Source organism: Artemia franciscana, chromosome 6 (genome assembly GCF_032884065.1).
Source record: "Artemia franciscana chromosome 6, ASM3288406v1, whole genome shotgun sequence".
Lineage (NCBI taxonomy): Eukaryota > Metazoa > Arthropoda > Branchiopoda > Anostraca > Artemiidae > Artemia > Artemia franciscana.
In genome coordinates, this window is record NC_088868.1 from 17,674,980 (window position 1) to 17,691,266 (window position 16,287).

The 16,287-nt window shown below is 35.4% G+C and overlaps 1 protein-coding gene across 3 annotated transcripts in view; it reads right to left on the reverse strand.

Moving 5' to 3' along the window:
- The window catches only part of LOC136028127 (E3 ubiquitin-protein ligase lubel-like), a 203,273-nt gene that overhangs the window by 140,674 nt on the left and 46,312 nt on the right, over nt 1-16,287 (reverse strand). For all 3 annotated transcript variants that reach the window (XR_010617748.1, XM_065705773.1, XM_065705774.1), the window contains exons 6-7: nt 5,518-5,928; nt 1,897-2,121 (exon numbers count right to left, since the gene is read on the reverse strand). Coding sequence is in view for 2 of the 3 variants with exons in the window: in XM_065705773.1 (XP_065561845.1) it covers nt 1,897-2,121; nt 5,518-5,928 (636 nt within the window). In the remaining variant the exon portion in view is untranslated. The remainder of the gene's footprint in view (nt 1-1,896; nt 2,122-5,517; nt 5,929-16,287) is intronic.

A 16,287-nucleotide genomic window follows, 5' to 3' on the forward strand; every position in this document is an offset into this window, starting at 1 on the left:
TGATTCGTCCTTAGTGCTAAAAAAAAATAATAAGAAAGAGGAAAAAGAAAAAGAGACAAAAGAGGAAAGAAACAAAGAGGAAACAACAACAAAATCTAACCTTCTTAAGTGAACTCTACGAGAGGAAAAAAGACACCCAGAGTCTTTCTTTTAGAGTGTCTTTTTTCCTCTCGCAGAGTTCACTTAAGAAGGTTAGATTTTGTTATTGTTTCCTCTTTGTTTCTTTTTTTTCTTTTTCCTCTTTCCTATTTTTTTTCTTTTTTTTTAGCACTGAGGACGACTTGGCGGAGGTCCTTGTCAAAATATTTGCTTGTTTTTCATATTTTGCTACTGGCTGATAAAATCATCGTTTTTCACCGATTTGAATTTTCTCTTTTCATTTATTATTTCCTTTCTTTGTTTTCATGCGTCATTCATAGCCAGTATGGTCTCAGAACGTATTTCCACCGGATAGTCTTTAGTTTGACATCCTTTTGTTTATTTTCAGTCCCCAAATCCATTTTCAGTGACCTGAACTTTGCGATTTATAGCTGCAACCATGACTTTCAAAAGTTCATTTTTGTGATTAAAAATTATTCTGATACAAGTCGCCATATTCATGTCAGTGTCAACAGCAAGTTTTGTCTTATTGGACAATATCTTTGAAAATATAGCTTTAAATTCCAGTGAACTTGGTTCGTGGTTGAGTATTTACTAGGTTAGGTTGCTGTTGTTGCCATGATAGAGGACTAAAAACCTTACTAGGTTATTGAACGATGGTGACTTCAAAAATATACTTCTTATGTTTTCTAGCTTTCTCCACCAGAAGAGGTCCATTTTCTTGTCTTATGGTACCTTACTCTGGAGGTATCAAGACCAATTTATAAGAAGCGTGTATGTGTTTAGAAGAAGAAAAAGAAGAAGAAGAAGAAGAAGTTTATTATTATTCAATACAATACAATACACAATACAATTCAAAATGGAATTACAATACACTTATTCCCCCTCGAAAGGCTCCATGGCCAGGGATACAAGCTTTTAATGCGTAAACATTAGCTTTCGAATTAATCATTCAATATTTATGTATGACTTCTTTAGTAACATGCTAACCACTTTTGAGGAGTCTGGCTTTTTTCCCAAAATCTTTAAGAAAAATTTGTAAGCACAAATTATCATTCAGGGATATCTGAAGAAATTCTTAATTTCCTATTCAACGTCAGTGAAATTTTTTCTCACTAGACATTTATTTTGAAAGCTGTGGACTGTGTTCTGATCTTCAATAGTTTTCAGGGCTACTACATCAGAGATTGACCATAAACACTTCAAGTACACGCAAAAAGGGTAAAAACACATTTGAAAACACAAAGATCAGAACTACAAAATATTCAAAATCAAACTTGCAACACAATCAAACTTGCAACACAATCAAACTTGCAACACAATCAAGGAGCGATCAAGATCCTTATTAATGTCGGAAAGATAATAGATTATGCACAAAATTTTTAGCCTCACAGTCGAAACAACAGTTTGGTGTTATAAGCACTAGTATTTCAGCTCTTTGCTTCTTGAGAGATGACTTCGGAAGGATGACTTTTCAAAAAGCCGTTGATTTTTAAACTTGATCAATTTGGTGGAAGTGAATAAGGACTTGAGAGCCAATCCATTGCTAATTAGAGTAAAGCAAAGACAGATAACATCTCCAAGAAGCAAAGCTGGCATAAATTTTTCCAGATTTGTGTAAATATGATTAATTCCACGAGGCGAATTTAAAGAGGGGAAATTGTGTTACCTAGAGGCAAAGTTGAGTTAGTGTCATACTACTTTTATCGATCCTTTTTCACGCAGCAGACTTCTTGTTTTATCAGCGTTTTTCCGAAATAAGAACTGATCTATTCAATAATTAATCTAAATACAAACCTGACCAATTGGCTGAAATCCAATTTGTTGATTTTGTAAATCCCAAGAAGAGACAGAGGGTTTGTGTGGCCCATTTAAAGAGCTGTTCGATGAATTGAATCGACGACCGAGAGAGCCAAAATTCGATCCCATCTCAAAGCCTTTTCCATTGGGTGGCGTCGCTGTTGCTGCCCAAAGTCCTGCAACGCTGCATGAGCGCTGTCGTGGAGTTAGCTTTGTTACATCCTAGAACATACTAGCATAAATTTGATGAAAGAAAACAAAAAGGGTTTCTCAAAGTTGTTGCATGGATTTTCCTGGGAAAAGATTGTCATTACTAAAAAACTTCTGGGTGACTAATCACAACAGAAAGTACTAAAAATCGGAAAAATTGTGTAAAGTTACTTTAAATATGACTGTACGCGAGCTGCGCAAAGCAAACATTAGATATAAAACTTTTACCAAAAATTCACAAATGGTATTAGTCTCCTATAGTGGTTTTGCCACAGGTTAGGGGAAGGGGGGGAGTGAATTTCTTAGTAAAATTTTGCTTACACCTACGCATAGCCACAGACTTATATATAAAAAAAAAAAAAAAAAAAAAACAGAAATATACACGGCTACAGCCAATCAATTTAGTTTTTTTTTCCAAGAATCATCAGACACATGATTGGTAGACGCGTACGACCGGTTTTGTGTTCGGGATTCTTTTCGGGAGGGGGGTATTTTAGGTTGGACAGGGAGGACAAAACAGACTTTATAAAAAGCATGATCAAATTTGTTTACATTTGTTTTGTTACTTTTGTACGAGTCGGACAAAATTCTGAGCGAGAGAAAGGATTCGAACTTGATAACCCTTTCCCCTTGAACACAGTTCTGAGTATGACTTAGGTGCATTCGAAAAATTTTCTAAAATAGACTTACATTTTCACCATAGTTGGTATTTAACGATTTACAACATAGATAACTCATTTACGCCCAAGGAAGCATCTGGCCTTCTTATTAATTTAGTAAAAAATTCCTAACAACATCAGGGGTTCAACCATTCATACACTGAAACCAGCGCCTCCACTTTTAGGGAGACTACCCAATTTTAGGGAGAAACTACTTCTTTTAGGGATACTTATTTTGAATCTAGGGATAAAGGTAAATCTGGGGTAAAGTAAGGATTCTTAGGAAAATCTGGGGTAGAGTAAGGATTTTAAGAACGCCGACCAAAAGTCTGTTGAAAAGCGGCTTCAATTACCAATGTTGAAAAATTGGATATAGAAAAGAGTGTCAAACAAGTCAAAGAAAAATACTTATGTCCAGCACTCTAGGTTCAGTTTGAAGTATGAATATTGTGGGAAATCACAGTTGACTAGGCATGCTCCGACCAAGCAGCATATAAAAGCAAGCAATGAAATTGAAGCAAAGGTTGGTAGTGGCAGTATTGAAAACTTCTGACTGTGTGGGCAGTTATTCCAAAGAAACTGAACACGCATCTGCATATTTCTGGCTGAACATAATATGCCATTAAGTATTGCGGAGAGCTTGGTCCCTCTCCTAAGAAAATTGTTTCCAAAAGACCAGGCCCTAGCAGGCGTCACTCCGGATAAGCAGAAAGCTACAAAGATTTTGCAACAAAATTTTTTTGGTACTACGCCATCAGTTAATTCAGTTCCTTAGAACTTTAGGGCTTCATTTGGGAGATCCCCAAGCCGAAGACCTGTCAGTTGAGCAGTACTGGATGAAGATATTTAGTCTGAAGACTCGTAGTGGCAAAATCAAATACCAAGAATTACACAAGCGCATATAACTGATCTTCTCTTTACCTTTTAGCAATGTACCAGCTGAGAATTTATTTAGAATCCTGAAAATAATCAAAACAGACATCCGAAATAGTGTCGAGAATGTCACATTAATCTAACTTATTCGAAATAAAGACGCATGAGATCAACATAGATGAGGTAAAGCAGCAAACCTAATACTGATCCTTGTGGTAGTCCAAGTCACTGGAAATGCTGCTGAGCGCACGTCATTCAGCACTATTTGGAGGGATCTCCCGATGAGATAACTTTCAAACCACTTGAAGCAGTTTCCAAGGACACCTAACGACTCAATCCGACTTAGTAGCGTTGTGAATATCTATAAACAAAGACTGAGGTGTTTCACCTCTGTCCATACCAACGTTAATTGATTCCACAAGTTGTTGCAAAGCATTTGTCGTCGACTGTCCTTTGCAAAATCCAAATTGGGTCTCACTCAGCAAACCGTTAGCCTGTAGAAAACTATATAGACGCTTATAAACGATTTTTTTCTAATAATTTCGAAAACAATGGAAGGACCGAAATTGGTCTCCAATTCTCAATCGTCTTTTTCGGGCCACCTTTACGAAGTGGTATTACTTTCGCAACTTTTAGCTAATCAGGGAAAATGCCCTTTTTAAGTGACAGGTTTATAATAAAAAGTAGACACGGTAAATCTATCAATACATCTATAGATATCTATCAACAAATCTATCAATTAATACACACATATTATGCATCTATTAATGAGCAGGGAAAAGGTTTCAAAAGTCTACATCGACTCTAATTTGATCTGAAAAATCGTCTGCTATTTCTTTTTATCTTTCACCAGATTCATTATGTATATAGAAAAAATTACTCTTATAAGCTTCCATCTTTTCGAATTAGAAAAAAGAATAAGCCTCGGTTCTTTACTCTTATTGGTCAATCTTTTTTTTTTGGAAAGTTTAACATTGCTTAAGTCACCAAACAACGGACAAGATACATTATCGGCAAAGGGGTCAATTGGGTGGGGGCTGGTAATTTAACTGAAAATGGATTTACTTGGGTAACTTCATTGAAAAAATCGAAAAAAACAAATGTCCCCCAAAGTCTTTGAAAAATAAATCCCCCCAGCTTTACTGATTATTGGTGGTGTAAGCGTCTGTTACTCAGATCTTATCAAAAAGTATGACTATAATGTTGCTCATGTATAAGAAAAACGTGAAAAATTTGAGATGCGCCTCGGTGATGATGACAATTTATTGCTTACGGTTGACAAAAAAACTCAAAGCCAAATATAAATTGTCATGAAGCATTCATAGTGAAAGTAACTTTTTTCATATCAATCAAAAAATAATATTAAATTAAAAAAAATAATAATAAATTTTAGAGAAAACATGAAATCTGTGAAATTACCAAAAAAGGGGGAAGGGGGAAGAACTATAGGATATTCTTTAAGTCAGAATAGTATCCTTGATAGTAACGCTTTTAAGCATCTAACACTCATTTGGTAGACCAAATTTTTCCAGAAATAACTATGCTTAGCAATAACAGATTAGATTTTGTATCTAAAGCTTTATCTGAAAACACCTGAGAAACCACGTCTCTAGTCAAAAATAATTGCTATAAACAATATCTAAAACATGAAATAATTTATTTTTAATACGCTTCTTGGTAACTTTTATGTTTGGCACTGCAATATAAAAAGTATTTAGAGCTTTTTTTCATCTTAAAAGCATGATTTCAATTTTAGACTAAGGCCTTTTTAGTGAGATTTTTCAATTATTACTTTGGAACAAGCAAAAAAAGTAAGATGATCAACTGAATTAATGATTTTAAGGGAATTCATTGTGAAATCATGATAACGCATTACCTCTGGGAAATCTAGAAGACTCTGCTGACTGCTGGCACAATCTTCTCCTAAATATTGAGGAGCGTTTTCAGTCCCTCGGCGCTCCAAAGGCTGATTAAATGCGCGAATCCTAGATTCATCTGACTGGTAGGATGACAAAGAAACACCGCTGTCAGTTCGTGTTACGCTGGTCGACGGAGTCTTTTTTAGTATGCTGATAGGCGAAGCCTTGGGAGCATAGAATTGTGATTGGCCAGCTTTCGCTGGTGGCGAAATAATGCTTTTACGGGTTGTACTTGGTGAACGAAGATCTGAAACAGAGCCCATTATCTTTCTCCCGAGACTCCCAACTTTGCCTAAGAATTCCTTCCGTATTAATGATGGTGTAGAAGGAGGTTTGTTCAGCTTCTTCTGGGCAGTAGGAGACAAGGGCTGAAAAATGGGAGCGTTAATAAAATGATGTCATTAACCTTTTGGAATTGTTTTTTTTATTTCATGTTCAACTTTAATTTTAATGAATTGAAAAAAAAAATCGACAAAAAAAAGTTTTACAAAGAAAAGTAAAGAGCTCCATTAAGCCAAAAATGAGCAAAAATAAAGTCAAATGATCTTCCAAGCGTAAAATTACCACAAATCAATAAATAAATGAAACTCAAAACGAACAGAAATTACAACAAATAGCAAAGTCAAACTCAAAACGAGCAAAAATTAACATGAGTAGGGCTGATAACCTCCATGCCTTCTCAAGACCATAATACAATTTGTGCTTTACTGAAGGAAAAAAAATGACAGTGGATTGTCAGTTTAATTAACATATATTGATATTTATTCCTTAAAAGTTTTGATAATTTCTTATTTATGAAAGCGAGAAAAGTGATAACATTTAAAACGTATTTTGTTTTCAATAAAGCGCAAATTGTTTTTTGGCTTAATGGAGCTCTTTACTTTTCTTTGAGAAACTTAGTTTGTCAAAAAAAAATTTAAATTATTTTTTTGTTCGTTATTTATTTACATAGTCTTTTTCACGCAAAAAATAATATTTTATATCTTTTCAGTTGTTTTCTATAAGAATCCAAAGTATAGGTTGCTGTTTGTATGTTGGAGAAACCTTTTCAAAAATTTATAATCCTGACACAAACAATATTATTTTTTAACTTAATTTTATATTTTCTGAACTTGACCTTAAGAATAAAACTCAATATCACTCCCAAAAGATTCTATCTATGCTTTTTGACAACCTGGATACACTTAAACTCTTTTTATTTAATTTGTAAGAGCCGAAGTAGTAAAAGTAGTATCCAAAAGTATCAACTTATTACTCCCAGTCGTTCTCGACATATTGCTGAGGTCTCTTATTGGCAACGATAAACACAATGCGTTTTGATTTGTAACCATAAACGCAATGAGTTTTGATTAATTTTATAGTAACATTTAGTTTCAAAGCATAATGGGCCAACTTCATAATTGGAAGGGGTGTTGACAAGCCTTATATCCGTAAAGACTTAGTTACTGGACCGTTCTACTCTGCTGAACAAAATCGCTGTCTCAAAAGTTTGACTGTATGCCTTTTGAAAATGAAGTGGCTTGAGAAAAGGGTTACTTGCCCTCCAATATCTTGTAACTCTTAAAAAGGGCACAAGAACTTTAGATTGAATGTGCTCCTTTAAAAGTTTCAATGATATTTTTAGCTATTATAGAGTGGTGCTGCCTATGATATTGCTTATATGCCGTTTTGAAAACCTGCATGCGTGAAGTTTTTCATTTAACTGAAACTTCTAAACGTTCCCTAAAAGTTTCACCTTAATACCTTGAGCGTTATTAGTTACATGAACTATAGTGGTAATATTAAAAGTATTCACGTAGTGCCTTCTGGCTAGTCCAAAATACCCCACAACTTACCCTTGAAAGTCTAAATTAATAGTATTAGTTGTTCTTCAGATATTGCTTTGTAAACTTTCTGAAAGTCCACATGCACATAGTTTTTTAGTTTTTTATTTCAACATCTGCCTAAATATTCTTCAAAAGCATCACCTTAATACCCTTACATGGCACAGTAGGAGTAATTGAAACAGCACTAGCAGCAGCATGCGCATAGCATCTTTGGTTTTATCAGCATCCCCTTCAAACCACGCGGAAAGTTTCAGCTTAATATATATCATCAACCATTTCTGAAGAATTTCTTATGTGTCCGCTTGACAACTTGTGTGGGCATAGTTTGTTTCGATTTAGTTCCATACAGTTTCTATATATCCAAAATTTATCGCCTTAAAATCTGTAGTTTTAATAGCGTTAAAATGAGTCGAAGCAGTGGCATTACTAGGCAAAATTTTTCTTTTGGTTGTATCCAAAATTTATCGCCTTAATATCCTTAGTTTTAATAGCAGCTGTTAACATCACTGACAACAAGCTCTGTTAGTTTCAATTTTTACACCAAACTGTTCCTAAGATTTTGCTGTTACACACTTTAGACAACCTGCATACAGGTGGCAGATTCTGAGTCAGTTCATCTTCCCCCATCAAAATTTCCTGAAAATTTTAACTTCGTACCCTTAGGCATGGTTGTAATAGTAGTCACAGTACTAGTATTGATATTACAAGCGCTATTATTGAATAACGGTAGTACTACTAGCAGCAGTGGTATTAACCTATAGCCTTTTGGTCAGTTGAACATCCCTCTCATCAAGTCCTGAAAGTTTCAACTTAATGCAATTAGCCATTGCAAGGATATTGCTGATATGTCCTTTTGATAGTCTGTATGTTTATACACTTCTTGAAATTTTCATCTCAATGCAGTTAGCGCTACAAGTAGTTGCAATAGAAGTGGTAGTAGTAAATGTAGCAGTAACAGTGGCATTAACAGTAGTATGCACATATTGCCTTTTGATGGCATGATCTTCCCCTTTAAGTATTCTCTGAAAGTTTCAACTTGATACCCAAATCAAACCTTGAGATAAGCTATTTTAACAATGTGCATGCACACAGGGCATTTGGATTTACTTCAAATTTCCCCTCAATATTATAAATGGAGTAGTGTGGTAGTAGTAGTGGCGGTTGTTGTAGTAGTATTGACAGCGTGCAAATATTTCCTTTTTGATCATCTCGCTTATTATTTCGTGAATTCTCCAAATTAATATACTCAGTTATTCTCAATTTAAAGTTAAAATTTAAACATGCCTGCCTTTCTCAATAAAATATGTTACGTGTAACTAAAGAACGAAGTGCCTATCTTAAAGCCCGTGTCCTGAAGACAGTGGGGTGTTTGACATTCCCAGTACTAGACCTTACAATAATGCTGAATAAAATAGCTCTCTCAAAATTTTAATCATATACGGTTTGGGGAATGATCGGCTTAGGGGGGGGGGTTGACTTCCCTCCATTCACTTTTGACTCTTAAAAAGGGCACTAAAATTTCCCACTTTAATCAAATAAGCCTCATTCGATCCAAAGTTTATACTAGTATCCGTTCCATAAAAGCCTTATATCCCTCGAGCATAACTTACAATCCGTGCAAATGAGCTCTGGGGGATTGTGTCACCCTAAAGATTTTGTTATATGATTTCCGGACTATCGGTAACAAAACGACTATTTCATAATTTCAATTGAATGTGTTTTGGAAAAAGAGGATGTCAAGAAGGGAGGCTAGTTGCTCTCTATCATGTTTGACTTTTAAATGGGAACCAGAACTATACGTTTCAAAATAAATGAGCCTCTTCTAAAGTTAACACGACTACTCCTTTCATAAAAAGTTTATACATCCCTGAGTTATAGCGTACAACCATTAACCCTAGACTCTGCAGGATTCTGTCCACTCCAAGGGGCTTATTGTATAATTTTTAGATAATTTTTGAATAAATGACTGTCTCAAAATTTTGATTACATGTATTTGTGGAAAATAGAACGCAGAGGGGGTGGGGGCTATTACTTTGACACTTGAAGAAGCAACTAGGACATATAATTTCCAAAAAATGAGCCCCCCCCCCTGGAGTTTACCCTTTCCATAAAACCTTATATGCCCTCTAGGCATAATTTATAATCCTTGCGATGAAGGCCCTGAGGGTAGGTGAATGGAAAAGCAGTGTGGTCTAAGAAATTATTTACACATTTTCCAGACTTTCCAAATACACTGAACAAAATGTCTATCTTCAAATTTTGATTAGACATGTTTGGGAGTTGATGGGCCTGGGGGAGGGGAGGGGCTTGTTGATCTCCGAAAACTTTTGACTATTAAAACGGCCTTTTAAATTTCCAATCGAATAAGAAAGTTTCGAAGTTTCTATGAAAACAAATAACAGTCTCAAAATTTCTACTAGATATATTTTTGGAATATACGAAGTGTCGTTGGGAGCGGATATCCGCCCTCCGATCACATTGAATCTTAAAATGCGTACTAGAACTTCTGATTACCAATCTGGTGAGTTCTTCCAAAGTTTATACGACCAACCTTTCTATAAAAACATAAAAACCTTATATGCCCCCAGGACATAACTTACAACCCTTTTCCCGAGGGCGGCAGGGGAAAAGGGGGGTCATCCTTTAAGACACAATTTTAGGACCTTTTAACTAATTTGAACGAAATGGCTATCTAAAAAATTTTATTGGATGTATTTGGGGAAATGGTGGGCGTATGAGGGGGGTTAGTTCCCCTCCAATCACTTTCGATTATTAAAAGGGACACTAGCCCCTTCAATTTTGAATTGAATGGGCCTTTCTGAAGTTTTACGACCACAAATGGCCATGTCAAAATTTCAATAAGATTCATTTAGGAAAAATACGAGGTACAGGGGGATGTATCCACCCTCAGATCACTCTGAATCTTAGAAAGGGCATTAGAACTTCTCATTACCAATCCTAGTAATTCAATACCAATCCCATTACCAATGTAATTTCAACTGTTTATTCTACGGCCTTTGTGATTCAGAGGCCATTCTTAAGGAATTGAGACAAATTTTAAGCTTTAGCGTAAAGAGCGAGGTATCGACGAGGGTTGGACCCCCTCATATACGCAACAAAAACATCAGAACATAGAAGTTCGTTACGTAAGTTAATTTGTAAGTTACGTATATTTTTTACCAATGAAAACGTTTGTAAAAAATCAAAAGTTCTAGTTGCTTTTTTAGGTAATTAAAAAATTGGAGGGCATTTAGGCCTCCTCCCTTGCTCATTTATTCTCAAAATCTTCCGATTAATCGCAATTAATTTTATATGCAAATTTCGTTTTAATTATTTATGTTCGGAGAGCCAAGATCAATACATGCATTGATTCAAAAATGTCCAGAAATTAAATTAAAAAAAAGTTTTTTTAAATGAAAGTAAGGAGCAACATTAAAACTTAAAACGAACAGAAATTACTCCTTATATGAAAGGAGTTTTTCTTCCTCAACGCCCCGCTCTTAACGCTAAAGTTTCTTACTGTTTAAAAAATAGAGTTAAGAGAAAGAGTCAAACTTTAGCGTAAAGAGTGGGCCGTTGAGGAGGAAAAGTCCCTTGCATATACGGAGTAATTTCTGTTCGTTTTAAGTTTTAATGTTGCTCCTTACTTTCATTTAAAAAAACTTGTTTTTTTAGTTAATTCCGAGAAGGGTCACAGATCCGTGTTTAGTTGTTCCTGGTTTTTGGTATTTTTTACTTCAAAAGTTATTGTGTCGACCCAGTGACTGTAAAATAGTGGGAAAGAACTCATTCCACTGGAAACTATAAGCTAAAGTCTCATTTTCAAGTGATAAGAGAGATCAAAGACCGGTGAAGTGGCTTCTTTGCGATTTCGCTGTGCAAAACTGCAAATTTGGTGTAAAGACGGCTAAAATACTTTCGAGTGAAAATTCGGTGACTATTTTTAAGCTTCGTTTGATGGAGCTGAAGCCTTATTTGAAGCCTTATTCGTTTATGTAAAGTGGCGCAGAGTTATGCCACTGCTTTCGTTCCATTAATGTGGCAGCAAAGTATTGGAGTGCCAAAAACGAGCAGAATTATAGTAGGAAACGATCTTGAAATAGTTGGATTCTAAAGTGTCTGTCTAAATATTTATCTAGCTAATGTTTAAAACTGTTGAGGTAGGAGCTGCTCACTTCAGTTTGAGTGCATACTCGAAAAAATGAAAGAAAAACTGGGGGATGAAAATACTCAGCTATAAGCTACAGCTATTTTAGGACACAAAATTACTTTTAAATGGATTGGGAATCATTCCTTTTATGTCTAAAATTTCTATTATAAGCTCAATCTCAGAATTTTTACTCAAATCTATCGTTGTCGTCCCTTCCTGATGCCTAATAAAGCGATTGCTTTGGACACAACCATATTGAATTTCACAGACTTTCATTCTTTTCTTTAAATTTTTTGTGAACGTGGGAAGGAGGTCAAAATTTCCGGATTATCTCATATTTGATGGATATCTTGTCACAGCGAAAATCACTTTTTATAGCCATTTTTTTCATTTTTTTTTTCTTGTTCAAAATGGTGACAAGTTTTTCCATAACACTGACGAGCAAGAACTTCTAAAAATAAATGGAATTACCTAAAGAACGCTGTCAAACTTCGGAATTCCACTTTAAGTCTTAATGGACGCCACCCCATTAATTAAAATCAATCGTGTTTCTAATACTGATCAAATGATTGTCTAGACTAAGCAACAATGTCAATATATCAAATTATCCACCCCTCGAAATCTTGATGAGCTTTATGAAAATTTTACACTGCCAAACATATTCGAGTTACTGCCTAACATCTGAAACTATTATGTACGCAAATACAAAATTCGGTATTTTTCCGGAGAAGAATGGTCACCGATGCTTTTTTTTCAGGAATCAATGTATCGAACTGTTGGCCGTAGATGATCTTCAGAGGGCTTATTCGACCAAAAGTTTGAAGTTATTGCCCTTTTTTAAGAAGGAAAAGAAATAAACTAGAGTACAATACTCCTTTATTCCGTTGCGTCGTCCCCCCAAAAAATATTTGGCCCTAAAAGGATAAAAATTTTATTTGCCAAATATTCTGAGATAGCCGAAATTTTATCTTAAATTGAAAGACTGTGTTCAACCTTCTTATTTAGAAAAGTCTTATTTTAATATTGGAAAGTGAACATACTATTAAAGCTCTTGTTCTCGAAGCATTTTTCCAGAGAACTTAAGCTCTAATGTAAAGTCCAGGGGTCGGGGACGGGGTAAGTAAGATACTAAAACTCATAAATAAGAGAAAAATTTTTTTTCAAAATAAAGTAAATAGTGACATTAAACCTTAAAAGGAAAATAAATCATCCTGAACTATTGAGGGTATCATGTAAATGGCCCGGTAGTCCCGTGCTATCCCCCACACCTATGACTGTTCGACTAGTGACACCTCTGCCTAAGATGGGGAAAACTAGGAGGCAAGAGGGGAAGATTACCAGAAAAGTCCATCGGTAAAGAAACCCTAAATGTAGTCACAGGCAGCGCAATAGCGCTGCCTAAGCAAAGAGCATAGGGCAACCAACACCCCTCCAGTGACCACCATTTCCCCAAAACACATCCAATCTAAATTTTAAGATACCTATTTTGTTCAACGTTGTTGAAAAATCCGGAAATTATGTCTGAGGATGTCAAGCCCTCCACCACAGCCCTCGGGGCAAAGGTTTTAAGTTGTGCCCTAGGGCGTATAAGGTTTATATAGAAAGGGTGATCGTATAATTCGAAGGAAGCTCATTAGATTGGTAATGAGAAGTTCTAATGCCCTTTCTAAGATTCAGAGTGATCTGAGGGTGGATACATATCCCCGTACCTCGTATTTTTCCTAAATGAATCTTATTGAAATTTTGACATGGCCATTTGTGGTCGTAAAACTTCAGAAAGGCCCATTCAATTCAAAATTGAAGGGGTTAGTGTCCCTTTTAATAATCGAAAGTGATTGGAGGGGAACTAACCCCCCTCATACGCCCATCATTTCCCCAAATACATCCAATAAAATTTTTTAGATAGCCATTTCGTTCAAATTAATTAAAAGGTCCTAAAATTGTGTCTTTAAGGATGACCCCCCTTTTCCCCTGCCGCCCTCGGGAAAAGGGTTGTAAATTATTTCCTGGGGGCATATAAGGTTTTTATGTTTTTATAGAAAGGGTGGTCGTATAAACTTTGGAAGAACGCAACAGATTGGTAATCAGAAGTTCTAGTACACTTTTTAAGTTTCAATGTGATCGGAGGGCGGATATCCGCTCCCAACGACACCTCGTATATCTCAAAAATGTATCTAGTAGAAATTTTGAGACTGTTATTTGTTTTCATAGAAACTTCGAAACATTCTTATTCGATTGGAAATTTCAATGGCCGTTTTAATAGTCAAAAGTTTTCGGAGAGCAACGAGCCCCTCTCCCCCCCCCAAGCCCATCAACTCCCAAACACGTCTAATCAAAATTTGAAGATAGACATTTTGTTCAGTGTATTTGGAAAGTCTGGAAAATGTGTAAATAATTTCTTAGACCACACTGCGTTTCCATTCACCTACCCTCAGGGCCTTCATCGCAACGATTATAAATTATGCCTCGAGGGCATATAAGGTTTTATGGAAAGGGTAAACTCCAGAGGGGGCTCATTTTTTTGGAAATTACATGTCCTAGTTGCTTCTTCAAGTGTCAAAGTAATAGCCCCCACCCCCTCTGCGTTCTATTTTCCACAAATACATCTAATAAATATTTTGAGACTGTCATTTATTCAAAAATTATCTAAAAATTATACAATAAGCCCCTTGGAGTGGACAGAATCCTGCAGAGTCTAGGGTTAATGGTTGTACGCTAAAACTCAGGGATGTATAAACTTTTTATGAAAGGGGTAGTCGTGTTAACTTTAGAAGAGGCTCATTTATTTTGAAACGTATAGTTCTAGTTCCCATTTGAAAGTCAAACATGATAGAGAGCAACTAGCCTCCCTTCTTGACATCCTCTTTTTCCAAAACACATTCAATAGAAATTGTGAAATAGCCGTTTTGTTACCGATAGTCCGGAAATCATATAACAATGTCTTTAGGGTGACGCAATCCCCCAGAGCTCATTTGCACGGATTGTATATTTCGTGCAAATGAATATGTTTTTTCATGTTTTTCATCAACTTGAATATGTTTGGCAGCGTAAAATTTTCATCAAGCTCATCAAGATTTCGAGGGGTGGATAACCTGATATATTGACATTGTTGCTCAGTCTAGACAATCATTTGATCAGTATTAGAAACACGATTGATTTTAATTAATGGGGTATAATAACCCTATATTATTGGAAGTGGTTGGCGTCCATCAAGACCCCAAGTGGAATTCCGAAGTTTGACAGCGTTCTTTAGGTAATTCCATTTATTTTTGGACGTTCTTGCTCGTCAGTGTTATGGAAAAACTTGTCACCATTTTGAACAAGAAAAACAAAATGAAAAAAATGGCTATAAAAAGTGATTTTCGCTGTGACAAGATATCCGTCAAATATGAGATAATCCGGAAATTTTGACCTCCCTCCCACGTTCACAAAAAATTTAAAGAAAAGAATGAAAGTCTGTGAAATTCAATATGGTTGTTTCCAAACCAATCGCTTTATTAGGCATCAGGAAGGGACGACAACGATAGATTTGAGTAAAAATTCTGAGATTGATCTTATAATAGAAATTTTAGACATAAAAGGAATGATTCCCAATCCATTTAAAAATAATTTTGCGTCCTAAAATAGCTGTAGCTTATAGCTGAGTATTTTCATCCCCCAGTTTTTCTTTCATTTTTTCGAGTATGTACTCAAAACTGAAGTGAGCAGCTCCTACCTCAACAGTTTTAAACATTAGTTAGATAAATATTTAGACAGACACTTTAGAATCCAACTATTTCAAGATCGTTTCCTACTATAATTCTGCTCGTTTTTGGCACTCAAATACTTTGCTGCCACATTAATGGAACGAAAGCAGTGGCATAACTCTGCGCCACTTTACATAAACGAATAAGACTTCAAATAAGGCTTCAGCTCCATCAAACGAAGCTTAAAAATAGTCACAGAATTTTCAATCGAAAGTATTTTAGCCGTCTTTACACCAAATTTGCAGTTTTGCACAGCGAAATCGCAAAGAAGCCACTTCACCGTTCTTTGATCTCTCTTATCACATGAAAATGAGACTGTAGCTTATAGTTTCCAGTGGAATGAGTCCTTTCCCACTATTTTACAGTCACTGGGTCGACACAATAACTTTTGAAGTAAAAAACACCAAAAACCAGGAACAATTAAACACGGATCTGTGACCCTTCTCGGAATTAACTAAAAAAACAAGTTTTTTTAAATCAAAGTAAGGAGCAACATTAAAACTTAAAACGAACAGAAATTACTCCGTATATGCAAGGGGCTTTTCCTCCTCAACGCCCCACTCTTTACGCTAAAGTTTGACTCTTTCTTTTAACTCTATTTTTTAAACAGTAAGAAACTTTAGCGTTAAGAGCGGGGCGTTGAGGAAGAAAAGCCCCTTTCATATACGGAGTAATTTCTGTTCGTTTTAAGTTTTAATGTTGCTCCTTACTTTCATTTAAAAAAAAAACTTTGTTTTATTTAATTTCTGGACATTTTTGAATCAATACATGTATTGATCTTGGCTCTCCGAACATAACTAATTAAAACGAGATTTGCATATAAAATTAATTGCAATCAATCGGAAGATCTTGAGAATAAATTAGCAAGGGAGGAGGCCTAAATGCCCTCCAATTTTTTAATTACCTAAAAAAGCAACTAGAACTTTTGATTTTTTACAAACGTTTTCATTGGTAAAAAATATACGTAACTTACAAATTAACTTACGTAACGAACTTCTATATTCT